The sequence below is a fragment of the Nicotiana sylvestris genome, unplaced genomic scaffold, assembly GCF_000393655.2.
Source record: "Nicotiana sylvestris unplaced genomic scaffold, ASM39365v2 Un00012, whole genome shotgun sequence".
NCBI lineage: Eukaryota > Viridiplantae > Streptophyta > Magnoliopsida > Solanales > Solanaceae > Nicotiana > Nicotiana sylvestris.
Genome location: NW_027184348.1, coordinates 163,331 through 186,432, shown reverse-complemented (window position 1 = coordinate 186,432; position 23,102 = coordinate 163,331). Strand labels below are relative to the sequence as shown.

The following is a 23,102-nucleotide window of genomic DNA, read 5'->3' as shown; positions in this document are numbered from 1 at the left end:
TATTAAAATATTTATTGAAGGCCGAATAGATACACATCCCTATGAACTTGTCACATGCTCCCTATGTTCCAATACATGCGAACCCGTTTAATTGAACATAAAATTTAAAAAAAAAAGCTTTTGAAATATGTAGTATTAAATATACTATAGTATTTGTATGGTTGTAAGACTTTTAAAATTTGGAGTCTTAAAATTTATGATAACATTTGTGTGGCTATAAAAACTTTCGTTAAAATAAAATAAGAAGTTGAAATTAAATTTTTTCCAGATTTGGAAAATAGACATTTTTAAATAACTAAAAAATAAATAGATTCACATAAATTGGAATAGAAGTAGCATTTTGCGTCTGAAATACAGTCACTTTCATTTTTATTAACTGATGATTTGTATTTAATAGACACTATTCACTGATTTCAAATGTTCAATAGATCATTTTCTCATAATTGAGATGTCTAAATAAAAATTTATGACAAAATTTAAGGACATACATAGTACATCATAAGTGGAAGCACCACAATAAACCCCACTGTGTTGGGAAAGTGACAAATCTAGATCTATTGTTTCTTCCCATCATTTGAATTTGGTATCTTCATTACTTGATTACTGATAAATGCCTCCAACTTTTGATCCACTTCTTCAACCTATCATCATTCCAAACAAGAATAAGCACTTGACCAAAATTTATGAAAAATCATCTATCATAGAGAGTAACAAAAGATTTAGAGATCCTAATCATGGCACTAATTATTTAATAATTTATGATCAACGTGATAATCGTCTTGCCGCTCTCTTTTTATTGGGTTCGATGCATCAACAAAAAGACAATTCTAGATCTAATCCAGCTGTCATCTTATATGATATTATAAAATATTTAGACGGATTAGAGATTTGGATCTCATTTCTTAGATAATCAACTTAATTAATTTGTTCCCGAAAAACTAAGGATGTGGACAAAATGATGTAAGAAAACTATTGTTTATTTACTTGCACATTCTCACCTCAACATATGGTAGATGTACCAAAAGATTAACTTTGTTAAAGTAGTATTAAAATAAATACTTAAAAGGAATCGAAACATGCTCTTTTAAAGCTCAATAATTTTTTTTTTGTAATCCGGATAAATTTGTGACACTTAAAATAATTTAATAGTCATTCTGTCTAATCACAAGCATTGCCAAGGTAATCCCGCGATTATTAAAATTGGAGTAGATGAGCTCTCTCGTAAAGTGTTATTGTTCAAATATTAATACAAAATCTTCAAGTTGTTACTCTTATGTCTCAACCACTAAGTTATCTTTACGGAGCGAGATTAGCAATAAAATACACAACTTGTCCAAACTATATTTTTGGGGAAAAGAATTGCTAATTTAAGTTGATGAAAGTTAAAATCGAAGAGAAAAAAAAACAATAAATAAATACCTTGTCCATTAGGTCTTCGACTAATTGAGCATCATTTTCAGTTTCTTCAGCCAAGTGTTCGATGGACTTCACTATACCTTTAAGCATTCCACCTTCCGGCAGCTTCTCCGCGAATTCCTCCGCCACCTTGTCCACTTCATCCGCAACTTTTCCCACCGCATCCGCCACCGACTCCACCGTCTCCGCCGCAACTGCAACTTGCTCTATGGACGTTGATCCCAAAAATTAAAAAAGAGAAAAAGAAAAAAAAAAAGAGTAATATATAAAGCAGAAGATATTCTCTTACTTGTTACTGTTAATAATCTTGCTGTTAACAAAGGTACTGTTACACCTAATCCCACAGCCCAACTCATCCTGCAATAACATTTCTGTGTCAAAATTTGTGGGAAATAGGAAAATTACAAGAAAACTGGTAAACACTAAAGAGTAGTCAAAATTTACGTGCATTTTGTTTTTTAAATTCCTTACCAAGAATTTTCACCAGATGGTAAAAAGGGAATAACTCCTGAAAGTAGATCTCCTGTTTCAGGTGTTGCATGGACAACTAAATCCCTACATAACCACAAAAAACTTAGAATCTTACAAGAAAATCAACCACAGGAAAAAAGTAGATATATACTTAATATTGAGTATATTGAGGAAATATTACCTTGGTCTTTTGTTACTTAGTAGTAGACCAGATCTCTGGCAGCTGGTTCTGAGATTTTTAGTTTGACATAAAGGATTAAAGATCGGAGTTTGAGATCCGCTGCATGGATTAAGAATATGGGGATTTCTTGACATATAACAAGGGATAATTAGTGAGAACGCCATGGCTGGTGTAACAAATTAAAGTTAAAGTACTTATAAGAATTCTTTTCTTAAGTTTTTGAAAGATCTATGCTCTATAGATCTACACAGAGAAAGAAATAGTAGCTAAACAGTAGAAGATGAGAAGTCAACAGTGTTGGAAGATGAATATATACATTAATTAGCGCATTAAAGTATTGGTATGTAGGTATAGTAAATGTTCTTACCTTTATATAGAATTTCTTTTTCCATTTTATTTTTGGACTGGAATCTAAAAAGAGGAGTATTGAATACTCCTACTTAATAATTGAAGCCCAACGATTATTTTTAAGACTTAACACGTTTAAATCGAGGGATGTATGGGTCCAAATTTAACCGACCACGGCTGACGACGAGTACGATGATTGACAGAGCCTCCTTGAATTGATGTCCTGAGGGAGACGACCCTAAGGCAAACCAGAGACTGGACAACCCTTGCAATAATGTGTGCTCATTAGGGGACATTGGGAATATCCCTTCGAATATTCCTTGTATTTTGTCTTTTACAGTTTAGAAGAATTTCTCTCTTAGTATAAAAGGAGGACAATAACCTTGTAACCGGTATTAAAAGCTCTGGAGAGATTCCTATTTATGAATGAAAAGAAACCTCGTGACCCATCCTCTCTTTATCTATCCCTCTTTCTAGAGATTATTATTCTCAGCTAAGATTTACCCCTCCATCTTTAATTGGTTTGTTCAAAAAGGTTTTAATATCTTTTGAGTCAAACAATTTGGCGCCGTCTGTGGGGATTTCTATAGCTGAAATCGTAGTTTTCATCTAGATTCTTGAAAGAAATAATCACTTTTCTTCAGCTCCATAAAAGCCAACGATGGCGGGAAAGGGAGAAGCGAGGCTAAAGGCAATAGAGGCAATAGAGACAAACAACCTCCTGAATTCCCTCAACAAAGTCGGAGGAGAAGATAATGAGAATGCAACACCAAGTGTTACACCTGAGGGGAAGATCTCACCTCCTTCGCATGGGGATCTAACGATCTTGCGCAAGAGGGAAACCTCAACATCCCCAGTAGGAGAAGCGCCACCGGCTGTCAAAAGGCTACTAGAAGAATGGTTAACGAGTACCTTGAACAACATGTTCGAGAAACCCATTCAGGAAGGTGTCGAAGACTTGCTACCCACAGAAACCGCAACTGCTGCCGATGAGCCAAACGCTACATGAATAGGTAACACCCGTACTGTTGCTGATACAGGCAATGACGCACTCGCGGACATCTTAAAGAAAATGGAAGAGATGGAAAATGAGAGCAAAACACTCCGCGACCAGATGAAGGAACATCAGGAGAGGGTTGATAAAATACCAGGTGCTCCAAAGTTGTTACCAAAACGTGATGTGGGTCGATTCGTCGAACAACCATACAGCGAAGGGGCAGCTCCCCATTCTATTCCAAAGACCTTCAAAATGCCGCCATATTTGAAAATATACAATAGGACCACGGACCAGGAGGATCACTTAATCCATTACGTTATCGTAGTAAAAGGTAATGATCTATCAAAAGAATAGGTACCGTCTGTGCTGCTGAAAAAGTTCGGCGAAACTCTGACGGGGGGAGCATTGACATGGTATTCCCAACTACCAGCACGATTGATATCGACATTCGAAGAGATGACAGATAAGTTTGTCACCGCTCACGCTGGAGTGAAAAAGGCTGAGGCTAGGGTCAATTATATCTTTGCCGTCAGGCAAATGACGGACGAGGGACTTTGGGATTTCCTAGCCCGATTCAACAGAGATGAGCCTACCGAATGTGTCAGAAGGGAAGGCAGTAGAAGCCTTCCAAGATGGGTTAAACAGAAACGGAACAAAAACGACCAAAAAACTACTCAGTAGACTCATGAAGTACCCCCTACCACGTGGAAAGAGATCCACAACGCCTATTGCGCCGAAGTGAGGGCAGATGAGGATGACCTGAATGGCCTGCTTCAACGATTAACATTAGTCCAGACCGAGACAAAGAGAGATCGATGTAACAATGGGCGAAGGGATAAACTGCCACGTTTCAATCGAGAAAGTCATCAACCCTATATTCGAATACCCAATCCGCCTCCTCCATGACATACGGATGTCGCGCCCCGACACACCGCGCCCCTCCGAAACGAAAGAGGTATGCTTCAATTGCTATTTGTTCATAATTTTTGTGTTCCCCTTCAGAGATAGTGTACGCACTGGAAAAGCTTGGCATGAAGGTACAATGGCCGCAAAAGATGAAATCGGATCCGAGCACTAGGAGGTCGAACGTCCTGTGTGAATTCCACCAGGAGAGAGGACACAAGACCGAAGACTGCATAGGTCTGCGACAAGAAGTAGTGAGGATGTTAAACCAGGGATACCTGAAAGAACTGCTGAGCGATAAAGGATGGGCCAACTTCGCTCGTGGGCGCGACCAACCTCAAGGACCTCCAAAGCCACCATCACCAGATCGTACCATACAAATGATCATTGGCAGCGACGACGATACGGTAATCAACCATGTGAAATTCACCACCACACATAAACTCAAACGGACGGTTGCCCACGAACGGTATGACGACCTCGAAGACAATATCATCTTTGATAAGTCGGATACCGACTATTTGTCTTTCCCTCACTATGATGCTTTGGTTATAATTTTACGCATTGTGGATATCGATGTAAAAAGAATAATGGTGGATGACGGAAGCAGCGCGTGTATTGTTCACCCACGAGTTCTCGTGCAAATGAGACTCGAGGATAAACTAATACCGCGTTGCATAACACTAACGGGTTTTAATAATGCAGTGGAGCAAATATATGGAGAAATAGCGCTACCCGTCCTGGCAGGAGGGGTCACCCTAGAAACGATATTCCATGTCATGAATCAGGAAACAGCCTACAACGCCATCATAGGACATCCATGGATACACGCCATGTGGGCCGTCCCGTCAAGTTTTTACCAAGTAATCAAATTTTCCACCCCATGGGGAATATTCAGCATCCGAGGCGAGCCACGCACCGTCCAAGAATGCTACCGGATCGCCCAAGATTGAACACACACCAAACAACTAAAAGGGGCAAGTGCGGAGGCATAGCAATCAGCCATGTCGGGAACCAGACCCGACGTACAAGTAGAAGCCATCAAAGACCCGGACATCATAGAAGCTTACAAGGCAACCGTAGAGGATTTCGATCCCGTCCAGTTGGACAGTATCGATAGCACAAGAAAGGCTTATGTTGGACACAACCTCTCGGAACCAGGTAAATATCGTGAGTTTTTAACTAACAACGCCGATTTGTTTGCCTTTTCCTGCTCAAATATGCTAGGAATCCCAAGGGAGAACGCCACACACAGGCTGAATGTTGATCCACTTCATCCGGCGGTTCGACAAATAAGGAGAAAGTTCAATGCCGCCATCAATGAGGCAGTCAACGAGGATGTTGATAAATTACTCGCTAACGGTTCAATAAAAGAGTCAAAATACCCCCAATGGGTCACCAATGTGGTCATGGTCAAAAAGAAGAACGGGAAATGGCGGATGTGTGTCGACTTCACTGATCTGAACAAAGCATGCCCAAAGGACTCCTTTCCGTTGCCCCACATCGACCAGCTCATCGATGCGACAGCGGGGCATGAACTGTTGAGCTTCTTGTACGCCTACTCCGATTATAACCAAATTCTAATGGCCAAAGAAGATCAAGAAAAAATAACTTTCATCACTCACCGAGGGACATATAATAATAAGGTAATGCCGTTCGGACTCAAAAATGTAGGATCCACATATCAAAGACTAGTTACCAAAATGTTCAAAGAACAGCTCGGCAATACCATGGAGGTTTACATCGATGACATGCTAGTAAAGTCGACAAAGAGAGAGGAACATATCGGCCATCTGAAGGAGGCCTTCGAGATATTAAGGCAATACGGAATGAAATTGAATCCCGAAAAATGTGTCTTCGGCGTAACTTCGGGAAAGTTCCTTGGTTTCCTAGTGTCACAAAGAGGTATCGAGGTCAATCCAGATCAGATTAGGGGCATCGACATAATACCGGAGATACTGACCAGCAAAAAGCAGGTGCAGAAATTGACAGGACGAGTAGCCGCCCTGTCGAGGTTCATTTCACGGTCCTCAGATAGATGTCACAAATTCTTTAATATGCTAAGGAAATACCACGGACTGCAATGAAATGAAGAGTGTGTCAACGCCGCAAGAAAACTGAAAGCGTATCTATCTTCACCACCACTACTCGTCAAAGCAGACCTAGGAGAATGTCTACTTGTATATCTAGCAGTTTCCGAAGTTGCGGTAAGCGCAGTCTTGGTCTGTGAAAACGAAGGTACGCAATCTCTGATTTACTATATTAGCAAAACCTTAATCGATGCCGAAACTAGGTACCCTCACCTTGAAAAGCTAGCTTTGGCATTAGTCATAGCTTCACGAAAGTTTAGACCATATTTTCAATGTCACCCCATAAAGGTGGTGACAACCTTCCCCCTAAGAGGGATCCTACACAAACCTGAACTATCGGGTAGACTGGCCAAATGGGCCATAAAATTAAGCAAGCACAACATAACATACCAACCGGGAATTGCCATTAAGTCGCAGGTGCTCGCTGATTTTGTCGCTGATTTTAGTGCAGAAATACTGACTGAAGTAGAACAGGAAGCGCTCCGCGCTTCCACGTATACCGACCAATGGGTCCTCTACACTGATGGTGCCTCTAACGCCTCAGGATCTGGACTAGGACTCGTCCTCGAAGTCCCTACAGGCGAAGTAATTCGATAATCCATACGATGCCCCGAGATGACTAACAACGAGGCCGAGTATGAAGCCGTGATTGTAGGTTTAAAGTTAGCCCTCAAATATGGCGCCCGACGGCTCGTCCTCCATTGTGACTCCCAACTCGTGGTGAACCACATCACTAGGACTTTCCAAATCAAAGAACAGAGACTACAGAAGTACCAGTCGGAAATTCACAAATTACTGCCGGAATTCGATGAATGCTGCCTCGACCAGATACCCAGGGCGCAAAATATCGAAGCAGATGGCCTCGCCAAACTAGCTGCGTCCACCAAAAATATCAACAGGGAAAACGTTGTCACCCTCCTCCATTCCGCAATAGACCATGTCGAGGTACATTCTATAAACCTATCTTGGGACTAGCATAACTGCCTCGTAGCATATTTGCAGGATGGAACACTCCCGCAAGATAAAAAAGAAGCCAAAAAACTCCGGGTACAGGCAGCCCGATACAGCCTCATAAACGGTGATCTCTACAAAAGAACGTTCGGCGACCCCCTAGCCAAATGTCTTGGGCCAAATCAAACAAGGTGAGTACTGGAAGAAGTACACGAAGGGCACTGTGGTGCCCACACGAGAAACTGAGCCCTCGTCCGATGCCTCGTCCGTGCCGGATACTACTGGCCCACCATGAAAAAAGAAGCCGCGGACTATGTCAGGAGATGTGAACAGTGTCAGAAGTACGCTCCTATGATATATCAAGAAGGGTAACTCCTTCATTCCGTCACTTCACCATGGCCGTTCATAAAGTGGGAAATGGACATAGTCGGCCCCCTCCCAGCAGGACGAGGTAAGGTACGTTTCCTTTTGGTTTTAACTGATTACTTTTCTAAATGGGTGGAAGCAAGTGCATACACTCAGATACATGAGCAAGAGGTCATCGCGCTCATATGGAAAAACATAATATGCCATTTTGGCATCCCCAAAGAAATCATCTGCGACAATGGACGTCAATTCATCGGAAAAAGAACGATTGAATTTTTCGAAAAATGGCACATCAAACGAATACTCTCCACGCCATATCACCCTGCCGACAATGGTCAAGTCGAGTCCTCCAATAAAGTAATACTGAACATATTGAAAAAGAAGCTTGAGGATGCTAAAGAGCTATGGCCTGAACTACTACCGGAAGTATTATGGGCATACCGCACTACGCCAAAAACCTGCACAGGTGAAATGCCATATTCACTGGTCTACGAGACTGACGCAGTTATACCCGTCGAGGTCAAAGAGCTCAGTTTGAGATACTCCAACGAGAGCGGACCTAACAACGACAAAAGTAGTCTATAAGATCTAGATGAAGTCGAAGAACGGAGAGATATGGCACACATAAGAATGGTAGCACAGAAGCAACAAGTGGAAAGGTACTACAACAAGAGGACCAATGTGCGAACGCTCAAAGTCGGAGATTACGTCCTCAAGGCTAAAACACAAGCAACGAAAGACCCTAATGAGGGAAAAATGGGAACAAACTGGGATGGACCATACAAAATCATAGCCACAACAAACAAAGGAGCATTCCAATTAGAAATAATGGAGGGAAAACTACTCCAAAACAACTGGAATGTCGCCCATCTCAAGTACTTCCACTTCTAAAAGAGGGCGTCACCTAAGTCGTACTATTTTTCCCTCACCCGGGTTTTGTCCCAAATCGGGTTTTCCCGGGGAGGTTTTTAATGAGGCGGCAAGGGAGACGCCTCGAGGTTCGAAGTGCTGTTCATTACCCCGACCCGTCCATATGATCTCCAAAGCGAAGTAATAAAGGGACCAGATATAGATAATCGTCTCAATTGTATGTACAGAGTCGTGTGATTCTCACAAGAATATAATCAAATATCCATTGTATATGCAGAGCCGACATGTGACCCTTTACAAGTATATAATCAAACCTCCATTGCATGAATAAAGTCGATATATCTTCCTACGGGAATACGATCAAATCTCCACAAGAAATGGCCAAGGCCATCGACGAAAACATGAGTTCAACCTCGTTCGAACTACGACGGGATCCTACTTCAATGACAGTTCGAAGCAACATCCTAATGGCCAAGGCCATCGATGAAAACATGAGTTCGAACTCGTTTGAACTACGACGTGATCCTACTTCGACGACAATTCGAAGCAACATCCCAATGGCCAAGGCCATCGACGAAAACATGAGTTCGACCTTGTTCGAACTACGACGGGATCCTACTTTGATGATAGTTCAAAGCAACATCCCAATGGCCAAGGCCATCGACGAAAACATGAGTTCGACCTCATTCGAACTATGATGGGATCCTACTTTGACGACAGTTCAAAGCAACATCCCAATGGCCAAGGCCATCGATGAAAACATTAAACATGAGTTTGACCTCGTTCGAACTACGACGGGAACCTACTTCGACGACAGTTCAAAGCAACATCCCAATGGCCAAGGCCATCGACGAAAATATGAGTTCGACCTCGTTCGAACTACAACAGGATACTAATTCGACGACCGTACAAAGCGACATCCCAATGGCCAAGGCCCTAAAAAAAGAGGAATCTTCGCCCAAAACCTAAATCGACTTAATAGCTCGACAAGTATCCCGGACATCGTAAATATTACAAAGAAGAGCAAATTGACAAAATATATCTTACATTGCATCAAAATGTTATTTACACTTGTCTTTACAAACGAGCTCAGGTATGCCCCTGCAAAAACCCCAAAAAACAAAAGCAAGTACAAATAAAGACTACACATCATCCCCGGTGGGGTAAGCATCTTCATACCACGAGTCCGAAGCAAGGCGGTTTGCATCATCACAGTTGATGTCATCCCTGTCAGGTATAGGGGGTCATACCCGCATGCCTCACGAGCTGCACGAGCTTCGGTGTGCACAGCCTGAAGCTCCGCCTCAGTTGCCCTCCCCTCGGCGTGAAAAGCCTTGTACACGTTAAGCCAAGCCTCAGCATGGACCCACAACTCATATAAACGACAAGGCACGACCGGATCGGCTGAGGCGCGAGATGTAGAAGGTTGAGAACGTCGACTTGCATCCTCCGCCCTCAGCAAGGCCACTTGTCTATTTAACGTAGATAGCTCCACCTCTAGTTCTTTGAAATACCCTTTGAGCCCCGCAACCTTACGACTAGGGGCCTCCTTCTCTTCAGCCAGCTCCGACCTGCAAATGCGGAGGGCATTCTCCAAAGATGCGGTTCCAGAAATAGCTGTCGCCAACTTATTAGTACCAACGCTCAGCTCGCCCTTAAGCCCCTCTACCTCCGCCGCCTTCGCACTCAACTCAGTGGTCAAATTGGCCCCTTTACCTGCAAGTCGGCATTTTCAGCCATCACCCCTTACTCAACTCAAGCTTGTCATCCTTCACTTTAAGGGAAGCCTCGAGTTCACTATTACGAGCGACAGTTTTCATGAGCTCCTCATCCCGCTCCCTCAACGCTTCGATCTTACGCTCTAGCTGGTCCTCTCACTATTTGAGCCCCTCGCGAAACAACTGAAACTCAGGGTCCTGATGATAAATGTCGGCCATCGCACGATGCTTAGCACGATACTATTGATATTTGGACGACATCTTCTCATAAAGGGCCCGTTCTTCTCCTCTCCCTACGCTCTCGCTCAATCTCCATGACGAGGTTCTGACAAAAAAGGGGATAAGTTAGAAATAAAATGCAGAATGACGATCACCACAAAAACCCAACGACGAAAAGGGAAGGAGAGGCAGGTCCTGCAAGGCCATACCGGTGACCTTCTGAGACAACTCCATGTCGCTCATCGCCCTAAGCACCTCGTTTTCAGGGGTAACACATAGAGGAGCTAGAGCAGATGCCACTTGCTCACAGTTCAGCAGCAAGTTGTAGTCCCCCGAGACAACTATGTGACGATCAGACCCTTCCGTTCTGACCTCCACATGAGTATGGCGACCTACGAACTCATTAACATCCTCTGGGTCGACATCTGAACCTGAGTCGTCACCCTCAATACGACGTCCTCCGACGTTAGACAATGCACCACCCTCAGCAGAGCGCACTGAGCCAGCTCCTGGGTAAAATCCTTCCACTTGGAGAGATCTCCCGGATAAAATGGTGTTAGCCATAAATGGTGGATAGAAACGTTACATTCCGCCAACTCTGCATACTTGGTCAGCAGCAGAAGTATCTTGAGCATATACGACGAAAGTTGCGCCGGACAAACTTGGTAGAACTGACAGAATTCTTCCGCTAAGGGGAAGAGAGGAAGGGTATAGCCAATCATGAAAGGGTACTCATAGAAAGCGCAGTACCCAGGTCTGTGGACATCTACAAAATCTCTCCCCGCCGGAACCATATCTACATGAGCGGGAATGCCGTACTTTACACGAAGAACATCAATATGAACTTGCTCCTTCTCAGAGAATACGGGGTCCGGAGTAGGAGGGGGATCTTTAAGGAAGTCACTTCGAGATAAGGGATGTCTCGGCAGTAGCTCATCCACCGTAGGAAGGCTGTCACCCTCTTCTACCATCGTATCTTCATCGCCAGAAGAGGGCGCCATGGACAATGGGGTGGCCTCAGGACCCTCATCACGAGAACAACGAGACCTCGGCATAATATCGTCTAAAGGGGTATCAATACAAAAAGTAGGAGGAGGAAGAAGCTTCGAGTGAAGAACGTAAGAAGAAGCAGAAGGGTATGAGGGCAAGCTCGGAAGAATGAAGGAGGTTATCAAGAGTGGAATGGCCAAAAACTTTCGAAAAAACAAACCCTTCAACTATTTATAGGGTTGGGTGGCGCCAGAATCGAAGCGGAAAGTCACAAAGTAGCACTAAAACTGAAGCATCAAGCCATCAACTCTTGCCTCGAAAACATGCGTGATGATGACGCACGTGAAGATGACATCATTTTCCGGTAAAGCATATTACCTGGTGTCTTGCTAAGCACACTGACATCCTCATTGGCCATTTTGTAACGTCACAACGGCTCAAATTTCTCCATAGAAACGCATGGTGTCCGCTCATCGAAGACGCACCCAGTTGCGACCCCGACAAGCGGAGGACTAATTGTATGGGTCCAAATTTGACCGACCACGACTGACGACGAGTACAATAATTGACGGAGCCTCCTTGAATTGACGTCCTGAGGGAGACGACCCTAAGACAAACCAGAGACTGGACGACCCTTGCAATAATGTGTGGCCATTAGGGGACATTGGGAATATCCCTTCGAATATTCCTTGTATTTTGTCTTTTACAGTTTAGAAGAATTTCTCTCTTAGTATAAAAGGAGAACAATAACCTTGTAACCGATATTAAAAACTCTAGAGAGATTACTATTTATGAATGAAAAGAAACCTCGTGACCCATCCTCTCTTTATATATCGCTCTTTCTAGAGATTATTATTTTCAGCTAAGATTTACTCATTCATATTTAATTGATTTGTTCAAAAAAAATTTAATATCTTTTAAGTCAAACAAGGGACATGGAGTCAAACTACCTTGCCAATGTGTGATACATTCACATTACTGCTGTTTTGGACAAATTAACACTTCAATTTATCATAAATTCACATTATCATTTTTGCACGAATATATTAGTAGTGTCATTTGCACTTATACACAACGTGATAATAGGAGAAGTGGGATTCCATTTCACCAAGAAAAGTTGTAGTACAAAATAGCATTACAAAATAGCTGGGCCACGTGTTTATCCTATTTTTATGCTTTCTTTACCTGCTGAGTACCTTTTGTAACAACTAGTTCCTCTGTCTCAATATATGTGATTATATTGTATTGAGTTTAGAAAGAAAAAGAAAGATTTTTAAAATTTGTAATCTTTAATAAGTTATAAATATTTGTATAATTATAAATCATTTCATTAAAAGTATAATGAATATTTTAAAATTAAATTGTTACAAACTATAAAAATGTATCATTATTTCGAAATTGCCTAAAAAGGAAAACTGTCACAAAAATTGAGACGAATGAAATTTTGTTAATCCATATCATTTAATTGGTGAAGCAATATAATATTACTTCATTATGAAAAAATTAAGTTTTTTTTGAAACTAATATTTTATGTAATGTTATAATATTTGTTTTTTATAATTTTATTATAGTAGTCAAAAATATCCGAAACAAACACGATTGTGATAGAAATATTGGACTCTATTACCTAGAAACTTTTGGCGAAACCGTGGAATTTGTCAGATTTTGTCGTATATCCCTCGCACGATTATTCAGAGTCGCATAATAGTTTGCAAGTCTAGCATGTTTATTTAAAAAGTCTTAACTTAAATACATACTTAGGCATCATTTTTTGCACCAAATATAAATTTGGTATGTTTTTGCTCCAATGGAACACCAAATTTTGTACCATTTTAGTGTGTGAGTAGTGTCACACCATATTCATCAACATCAAATTTAATTTGTTATTATTTTATTCATCTTTTTATTTTTTTGGACTTTTAATTTATCATATATTTTGTATATAATTAATTTTTATATTAATATCTTTATAATTTAATTTTATATCCTATTTTTTATATATTAATTTTTGTATATATTATATTTATATAAAATTATAAGTTAATTTTATTATTATTATTGTATAAAAAGAAATACAACCATTATTTAAAAATGAAAAATGCAAATATAATATATCTAATGTTGGTAAAATTGAAAAGTGAAAACTAAAATTTAAAAAAGAAAATTAACAATACATAAAATTAATAATACATAAAATGCAAATGCAAATGCAAATGCCACTGATGAATATGTCAAAATTGGAGAGTCAAATGCAATTGAAAGCATGAAGAGATTTTGTCGAGCTGTCGTAGAGGTTTTTGGCGATCAGTATTTGAGATCACCAACAACTAACGATGTTGCAAGGCTTCTGTACATCGGTGAACAACGTGATTTTTCAGGAATGCTAGGCAGTATAGATTTCATGCATTGGTGATGGAAAAATTGTCCAACAGCATGGGTTGGACAATATACAGGTCGTAGTGGATCCCCAACATTTATTCTTGAAGCTGTAGCTGATTACGACCTTTGGATATGGCATGCATATTTTGGTATGCCCGGCACCAACAATGACATTAATGTTTTAGAATTATCACGTATATTTTCCAATCTCGCTAATGGTATTGCTCCTCCAGCCCGTTATGTTATTCAAGAAAAAGAATATGACATGAGTTATTGCTAACGCTATATATCCAAAATGGTCTACTATTGTGCAAACTATTTGGGAGCCACGTTCAGCGAAGAAGAAATATTTTGCAATGAAACAAGAATCATGTCGAAAAGATGTTGAACGTGCATTCAGAGTTTTGCAATCTCGTTTTGCAATTGTTGCAGGTCTGTCACGTTTTTGGAGAAAAAATGTCATGAGCCGGATTTCCCACCCTCGGGAGTCGTGATGGCGCCTACTAGTGTGAGCTAGGAAAGCCAATCCCTTAAACTAATTACTTCATTATCCACTTATTTCTTGTTAATAAACATAACGTGATAACGTATAAACAACGGAAATTTAAATTAAGTGGAAGAAAATAATAAATATCTGAAATCTACATCTATTACAACTGCTTAAGCCTTACTCACCCAAAACCTAGTGTCACAGTGTCACAGACGGTCTAAGATTGCTACATACAAAGTCTGAAGAAATAACAGTATACATGTTTCTGAAGTAAGGAAAATGAAACAGGGAATAAGGGATGGAGGGAGACGCCAGGGCCTGTGAACGCCTGCAGGTGTCTCAGCCTGGACTGAAGGTAGCCTCCAAACTACAATCCAAGAGCTTCTCCGGGATCTACACATAGTGCAGAGTGTAGTATCAGCACAACCGACCTTATGTGCTGGTAAGTGCCTAGCCTAACCTCGGTGAAGTAGTGACGAGACTAGGGCCAGACTACCAAATAGACCTGTGCAATTCAAATATATATAGCGGAAAAGAAGTATAGAAATAAACAGTCAAGTATGGGAGGGGCAGCATGCTGCGGGGGAAAATATCAATTCCGAATAGAAATACAACAAGTAAATGAAAGAAACAATATAACTCGGATATCATCAAGGAATCAGCATCAATAAATGCATGGCATCACCCTTCGTGCTTTTACTCTCGTCCTCACCAAAGCAATCATATAGTAATAATGTGCACGACATCACCCTTCGTGCTTTTACTCTTTTTTCTCACCATATAATCAATATAATTGGCACGGAATGGTACATCGTGCGGCATGACATCACCCTTCGTGCTTTACACTATTTCCTCACCAATCATACACGACATCACCCTTCGTGCTTTAACTCTCTTCCTCACCCAAACAACAATCACAAACAATAGGGAAAGGAAAATAATTGAAATTTGCAATAATAATCCCGGCAAGGGAACAATAGTCAACAACAAGTCCCGGCAAGGGACAACATCAATAACATCAACATTCCGGCAAGGGAGATAACAAATAAAGTAACAATAGCCCGGTAAGGGGGGCAACATAATGATCTCTTCTCTTTCTCACTTTACTTCACAACTCGATCCAATGCTCTAAAGGTTCAATTATCACTTATACTTTCACAATTCGTTACACAACTTGAGCCAACGCTCCTCAATATTCATAGGTCACAATTTCTTCCACAAACTTTACACAACCAATAGAAACCATCACCAAGGCATAAAAGATACAACGAAGTCATGGTAATCACAATATAAGACTCACGGGCATGCTAGACACCAACGTATAGATACTCGTCACCATGCCTATACGTCGTACTCAACAATTACCACACAACAAATAGGACTCGACTCCTAATACCCCAAGCTAAGGTTAGACCAAACACTTACATCGATGCCACGAACACAATTCACGATTCAATTATAGCTTTACCCCTTGATTCCACCACCAATTTGCTCGTATCTGGTAATAAGTTACTTAATTATATCAATAAACACTAAATGAATCAATTTGATTGCATCAAAATGAATTTCCCAAAGTTTCACCCAAAAAGTCAAAAATTGCCCCCGGGACACATGGTCAAAACCCGAGGTTCGAACCAAAATCCGATTACCCATTCCCCCACGAAACCAAATATGTAATTTGTTTTGAAATCGAACCTCAAATCGAGGTCCGAATCCTCGATGAAATCATGTCTAGGTTCTACCCAAAACACCCCAATTTCCCCAATGAAAATCATTGATTTTTGCGTTGAAATCATGTTAAAAGATGTTAATGATTGAAGGAAATGAGTTAAAATTAACTTACAATCAATTTGGAAGAAGAGTTGTTCTTAAAAAATCGCCCTAGGGAGTTTGTATTTGAAAAGATGTGAAAATGGGTTAAAAATTCGTCTAAGTATAAAAGTTGCAGGATGCAGATGTGGGAATTGCGAACAGGGGCGCTAGCTTGGGAATTGCGAAGGGAGGCTCGCATTTGCGACCTTAGGCACCAAAGGAGAACTTCGCATTTGCGAAGCAGGCGTCGCATTTGCGGCTGGGCCTTCCGCATTTGCGAGACAAATGGTCGCATTTGCGATCAGGCCTGCCCAGGTCCTTGTTTTGCATTTGCGATGGAAGTTTCGCATTTGCGAAGCCTGCAGACTTAATACACCAGATGAGAAATCTGCAATTTTCTAAGTTCAAAATGCACCCCGTAGCCTATCCAAAACTCACCCGAGCCCTCAGGGCTCCAAACCAAACATACACACAATCTCAAAAACATACTACGGACTTATTCGTGTAATCAAATCACCAAAATAACATCATGAACATCGAATTAAACCTCAAAACCAATGAAATTTCTCAAAACTTCTTTAAACACCAAATTTTGCATTTAAGGTCCGAATCACGTCAAATGGATTCCGTTTCTTACCAAACTCTACAGAATTATCTTAAATCATATATAAGACCTGTACCGGATGCCGGAACCAAAATACGGGCCGAATACCATCACGTTCTAATCACAATTTATTTCCAAATCTCTTAAATAATTTCAGAAAACAATTTCTTTCAAAAATTCATTTCTCGGGCTTGGGACCTCGGAATTTAATTTCGGGCATACGCCCAAGTCCCATACTTTCCTACGGACCCTCCGGGACCATCAAATCACGAGTCCGGTTTCGTTTACCAAAAACGTTGACCGAAGTCAAATTAATTTATTTTATAGTCAAAATTTATCAATTTTCATAGATTTTCACATATAGGCTTTCCGGCTACGCGCCCAGACTACACACACAAATCGAGATGATACTAAAAGAGGGCTTTAAGGCCTCGGAATGCATAATTTCCTTTTAAAACAAGTACATTCTCCACCTCTAAAATAACTGTTCGTCCTCGAACAGACAGAAGAAGGAAGTACCTGAGTCGGGGAAAAGATAGGGATAACGGCTCCGCATATCGGACTCGGACTCCCAGGTCGATGCCTCAGCAGGCTGACCTCTCCACTGAACACGAACAAAAAGAAAACTCTTCGATCTCAACTGACGAACCTGCCGGTCTAAAATAGCTACCGGCTCCTCCTCATAAGACAAGTCCTTGTCCAACTGGGCAGTGCTAAAATCTAACACGTGGGATGGATCGCCGTGATATTTCCGAAGCATGGTGTCACCACTCCGGTTCGCCCTCCGTGAACCATCGTGATGGCACCTAGTCTCTATGACTAGGTAAGCCTAAATTGCGGAAGATAACCAAAACTTGCGGAAGTAAACAATTTAAAAAAAGAAATAAGGCAATAACAGTGTTTAAATGTGCCGCTCGGCATACACCATATATAAATCTCAAAACCAATATCCAAATCCAAGACCCGGAAACCCACGAATCACAAGCTAAGAAAGGAAATACTACATAGCTCTAACTCCGGAATGTGTCTAATAAGAATAGAAAGTACAGAAGGGCTAAATACTAAAAGGCAGGAATAGAAAGGGACTCCTCCGTCTGCGGACGCGACAGATGTACCTCGAAGTGTCTAAGTAGTCTCCTCCCTCAAGGATGGTAGGCCTGAGTAGAAGTACCTGGATCTGCACATGAAAAACATGTGCAGAAGAGGCATGAGTACACCACAGCGGTACTCAGCAAGTGCCAAGACTAACCTCGGTTGGGTAGTGACGAGGAAGGTCAGGGCCCTACTGAGATTAAATAAAATATAAAGATGATAGGATAAGATAAGCAGTACAATTGAGAATCTATAGTAAGAACCTACACAGGATAATAAGAGTACAATAACGGAAAGAGAGATGAAGGCAACCACAAGGAAAGTAACCAGGGAGCTCTCAGTATCCCGAGGATCTCTTAGTACCCTCAATATATGCCGGGGATCTCTTGGTATCACGAGGATCTCTCGGTATCCTCAATATATGCTAGGGATCTCTCGGTATCCCGAGGATCTCTTGGTATCCTCAATATATGCTAGGGATCGCTCGGTATCCCGAGGATCTCTTGGTATCCTCAATATACGTGGGGATCTCTTGGTATCCCGAGGATGTCTTGGTATCCTCAATATATGCTAGGGATCTCTTGGTATCCCGCACCTCAGTCCAGATCATAAATACGTACAAGGGATTTCCTGGGATGTCGTCCCGTAGTTCCAAATTTAAAAACACACAGAAGCAACACAAGAATACTCAATTAAATACTAATTTCGTACCAAGTAAACAATTAATTCTAGCCTAACATGCTTCACATAATGCAATTAAATCAGTTTAAGCAAATAGGAAATTAAGTCAACTAAACATGCTTTTCTAAACTATAACAGGCTAAATTTGCAAGTAGAATAAAACAGGAAAAAACAAGAACTCAATTGAAGTACTTAAAGTAAAATCGGATTTTCAACAATTAGCTCAAGTACGAACTCGTCACCTCACGTACAAGGCATTTCAATTATCAAATATATCATATCTTAAGGGAAAGGTCTCCCACACATGGTTAGACAAGTCACTTACCTCAAACCCATTCAAAAATTAACCCGACACCACGTCTTTGTCACGAGTACTCGACTTCAAATGGCCCAACTTTTCAATTCAATTGCATAATATAAATAACACTTCAAGTAACTGATTCTACAAAGAAATTCTAAGCTAATACACGAAATTAGGTAAAATGACCAAAATGCCCCTCGGGCCCGCATCTCGGAATATGGTGAAATTTATAGTTTCAGAATCCTCACACTCTCACAAGTCTAACCATACCAAAATTATCCAAATCCGATGTAAAGTCCCCAATCAAAACTCAATTTCTTGGCCTAAGAACTTTTCCCCAATTTTCATACAAATTCCGAAATTAAAGGATGAATTCATGTTTAGATTAATGGGTTACAAGCAAAAATGAGTTAAGAATCGTTACCCAATCGATATCTCTGAAAATCCGAGCTCCCAAGCTTATGTTTCGATAAAAATGGCTAAAACCCTCGGTTTTAAATCTTATATCTACCCAGAAAATTCCTTCTTCGCGAACGCGGTCAAAACCTCGCGTTCGCGAAGCACAAAATAACTTTGACCATTTTTCCTTCTTTACGAATGCGATGCCTTGCATAGATGAACCTTTGCGAACGCGGCGTGCACCACGTGAACGCGATGCACAAAACTCCACTGGGCCAATTCCTCTTCCGCGAACGCGAAGCCCAATCGCGAACGCATAACACAACCATCTAGCCTCTTTGCGAACACGTAGGGCCTCTCGCGAACGCGAAGGCCAAACGTTCCCCCCAGTCCCAGCTCCTCTTCGCGAACGCAAGGACCCACTCGCAAATGCGATGAAGGAAACCAGAACTGACTGCTGCAACATTTTCTGCAATTTTCTATGTTCCAAAAATGACCCATTGAGCATCCGAAACACACCCGAGGCCCCCGGGACCTCAACCAAACCTGCCAACCAATCCTAAAACATCATTCAAACTTGTTCCAACCTTTGGAACGCTCAAAACAACATCAAAACACCTATTTTTCATCGAATTCAAGCTTAAAAATTCCAAAAACTCTAAAATCACACTTTCGATCAAAAAGTCTACCAAACCTCGTCCGAATGACCTGAAATTTTGCACACACATCCCAAATGACATCACGAAACTATTTCAACTCTCGGAATTCCATTCCGACCCTCGGATCAAAATCTCACTATCGAACCGGAAACTTCCAAAATTTAACTTTCGGCATTTCAAGCCTAAATTAGCTACGGACTTCCAAAACACAATCCGAACACGCTCCTAACCCTGAAATCGCCCAACAGAGCTAACAGAACCATCAGATTTCCATTTCGATGCCGTCTTCACACTGTTCCGACTACGGTCAACTTTCCAACACTTAAGCTCTCATTTAGGGACTAAGTGTCCCAAAACTCTCCGAAACATAAAATCGAACATCCCGGCAAATCGAAATAGCAGAAATAAACTTGGGAAAAACAGTTAATAGGGGATTGGGGCATTAATTCCTAAGACGACCGGCCGGGTCGTCACATCCTCCTACACTTAAACATTCGTTCGTCCTCGAACGAGCATAGAGACATACCTGGAGTAGTGAAAAGATGAGGTTAACGGCTGCGCATATCCTGCTCGGTCTCCCAGGTCGCCTTCTCGACCGGCTGACCCCGCCACTGGACCTTCACTGATGCAATGTTCTTTGACCTCAGCTTTGTAACCTATATGTCCAATATTGCCATTGGCTCCTCAATATAAGATAGATCCTAGTCTAACTAGACTGAACTGAAATCCAACACGTGCGACGGATCGTCGTGATACCTCCGGAGCATCGAAATATGAAATACCGGATGAACTCCTGCCAAGCTGGGAGGTAAGGCAAGCTCATAAGCAACCTCCCCAACATGCCTCAATATCTCAAAAGGGCCAATAAACCTCAGACTCAACTTCCCTTTCTTCCTGAATCTAATAACGCCCTTCATAGGCGAAACCCGAAGCAGAACTCGCTCTCCAACCGTATAGGAAACATCACAAACCTTCCAGTCCTCGTAACTCTTCTGTCTGGACTGGGCTGTGCAGAGTCTATCCTGAATCACCTTAATCTTCTCCAAAGCATCCTGAACCAGGTCTGTGCCTAACAATTTGGCCTCACCCAGTCAAACCAACCCACCGGGGATTTACACCGTTTCCCATATAAAGCCTTATACGCTGCCATTTGAATGCTGGACTGATAGCTGTTGTTGTAAGCAAACCCTGCCAATGGCAAGAACTGATCCCAAGACCCTCTAAACTCAATCACACACGTACGAAGCATATCCTCAAGAATCTGAATAGTGCGCTCGGACTGTCCGTCTGTCTGAGGGTGAAATGCTATACTCAAGTCCACCCAAGTACCCAACTCATGCTGAACGGCCCTCCAGAACCGTGATGTGAAATGAGTACCTCTATCTGAAATGATGGACACTGGAATATGCAAACGAACAATCTCCCGGATATAAATCTCTGCCATCCGCTCTGAAGAATAAGTAGTACACACAGGAATGAAATGAGCGGACTTGGTCAGCCGATCCACAATCACCCAAATAGCATCGAACTTCCTCAAAGTCCGTGGGAGCACAACTACAAAGTCCATCGTGATCTGCTCCCACTTCCACTCTGGAATCTCTATCTACTGAAGCAACCCACCCGGTCTCTGGTGCTCATACTTCGCCTGCTGACAGTTGAGGCACCGAGCTATAAATCCAACTATATCCTTCTTTATCCGCCTCCACCAGTAGTGCTGCCTCAAATCCTGATACATCTTCGCGGCACCTGGATGAATGGAATACCACGAGCTATGGGCCTCCTTCAGAATCAACTCTCAAAGCCATCAACATTGGGTACACAAATCCGACCCTGCATCCTCAATACCCCATCACTACCAATAGTCACATCTCTGGCATCACCGTGCTGAACCTTGTCCTTTAGGACAAGCAAATGAGGTTCATCCTACTGCCGCTCCCGGATAAGATCAAATAGAGACGACCAAGAAACCACGCAAGCTAGAACCTGACTAGGCTCTGAAAGATCCAATCTCACAAACTGGCTGGCTAAGGCCTGAACATCCATCGCCATAGGACTCTCCGATGCTGGTAAATAAGCCAAACTCCCCAAACTCTTTGCCCGGCGACTCAAAGCATCGGCCACCACATTGGCCTTGCCCGGGTGATACGAAATAGTGATATCATAGTCCTTTAGCAACTATAACCACCTCTTCTGGTGCAAATTTAGATCCTTTTGCTTGAACATGTGCTGCAAGTTCCGATGGTCAGTATAAATCTCATAGGGAACACCGTATAAGTAATGGCGCCAAATCTTCAGGGCGTGAACGATGGCAGCTAACTCAAGGTCGTGAACAGGGTAGTTCTTCTCATGTATCTTCAATTGTCTAGACGCGTAGGCAATCACCTTACCATCCTACATCAACACCGCACCGAGGCCAACCTTCGAGGCATCACAATAGACCGTATAAGACCCCGACCCTGTAGGCAGTATCAAAATTAGGGTCGTGGTCAAAGCTGTCTTGAGCTTCTGGAAGCTCGCCTCACACTCCTCCGTCCATTGGAACGGAGCACCCTTCTGGGTCAACCTGGTCATAAGGGCCGCAATCGATGAAAACCCCTCCACAAAACGACAGTAGTAGCTCGCCGTACCAAGGAAACTGCAGATCTCGATAGCTGAGGATGGTCTAGGCCAACGTTGCACGACCTCTATCTTCTTCGGATCCACCTGAATACTTGATACCACGTGGCCTAAGAATGCCACTGAATCCAACCAAAACTCACACTTCGAGAATTTAACATATAACTTCTTCTCTCTCAGAGTCTGAAGCATAGTCCTCAGGTGCTGCTCATGATCTTCCCGACTCCGGGAATACACCAGAATATCATCAATAAAGACAATGACGAACGAGTCAAGATACGACCGGAACACACTGTGCATCAAATGCATAAAGGCTGCTGGAGCATTGCTCAACCCAAATGACATAACAAGGAACTCGTAATGACCATACCGAGTCCTAAAAGCAGTTTTCGGGATATTTGGCTCCCGAATCTTCAATTGATGGTAACCTGAGCACAAATCAATCTTAGAAAACACCCGTGCGTCCTAAAGCTGGTCAAACAGATCATCAATACGAGGCAAAGGATAACGGTTCTTCACTATCACTTTGTTCAACTGGAAATAATCAAT

The 23,102-nt window shown here is 42.0% G+C and overlaps 2 protein-coding genes across 2 annotated transcripts; one reads left to right on the top strand and one right to left on the bottom strand.

The window, feature by feature from the left end:
* Positions 1-338: 338 nt before the first annotated feature.
* LOC104238739 (uncharacterized) lies at positions 339-2,468 on the bottom strand. The gene is made up of 5 exons (XM_009793200.2): positions 2,069-2,468; positions 1,888-1,971; positions 1,706-1,773; positions 1,420-1,622; positions 339-641 (listed from the first exon to the last, which is right to left on the bottom strand). Exons 1-5 carry the CDS (start codon positions 2,230-2,232, stop codon positions 555-557), a joined length of 606 nt encoding a protein of 201 aa, XP_009791502.1. The 5' UTR covers positions 2,233-2,468; the 3' UTR covers positions 339-554.
* A 1,020-nt stretch (positions 2,469-3,488) lies between these two features.
* Positions 3,489-5,269, top strand: LOC138884641 (uncharacterized). Its single transcript, XM_070165652.1, has 2 exons — positions 3,489-3,744; positions 4,416-5,269. The coding sequence occupies exons 1-2, from the start codon at positions 3,489-3,491 to the stop codon at positions 5,267-5,269; spliced, it is 1,110 nt and encodes a 369-aa protein (XP_070021753.1).
* Positions 5,270-23,102: the final 17,833 nt, after the last annotated feature.

Coding starts and splice junctions, on each gene's coding strand:
- LOC138884641 (XM_070165652.1), top strand. CDS start 3,489: ATGGAAGAGATGGAAAATGAGAGCAAAACACTCCGCGACCAGATGAAG. Junction 3,745..4,415: donor TTACGTTATCGTAGTAAAAG/GTAATGATCTAT, acceptor GTTCCCCTTCAG/AGATAGTGTACGCACTGGAA.
- LOC104238739 (XM_009793200.2), bottom strand. CDS start 2,232: ATGGCGTTCTCACTAATTATCCCTTGTTATATGTCAAGAAATCCCCAT. Junction 1,774..1,887: donor CCATCTGGTGAAAATTCTTG/GTAAGGAATTTA, acceptor ATGTTATTGCAG/GATGAGTTGGGCTGTGGGAT. Junction 1,623..1,705: donor AAGATTATTAACAGTAACAA/GTAAGAGAATAT, acceptor CAACGTCCATAG/AGCAAGTTGCAGTTGCGGCG.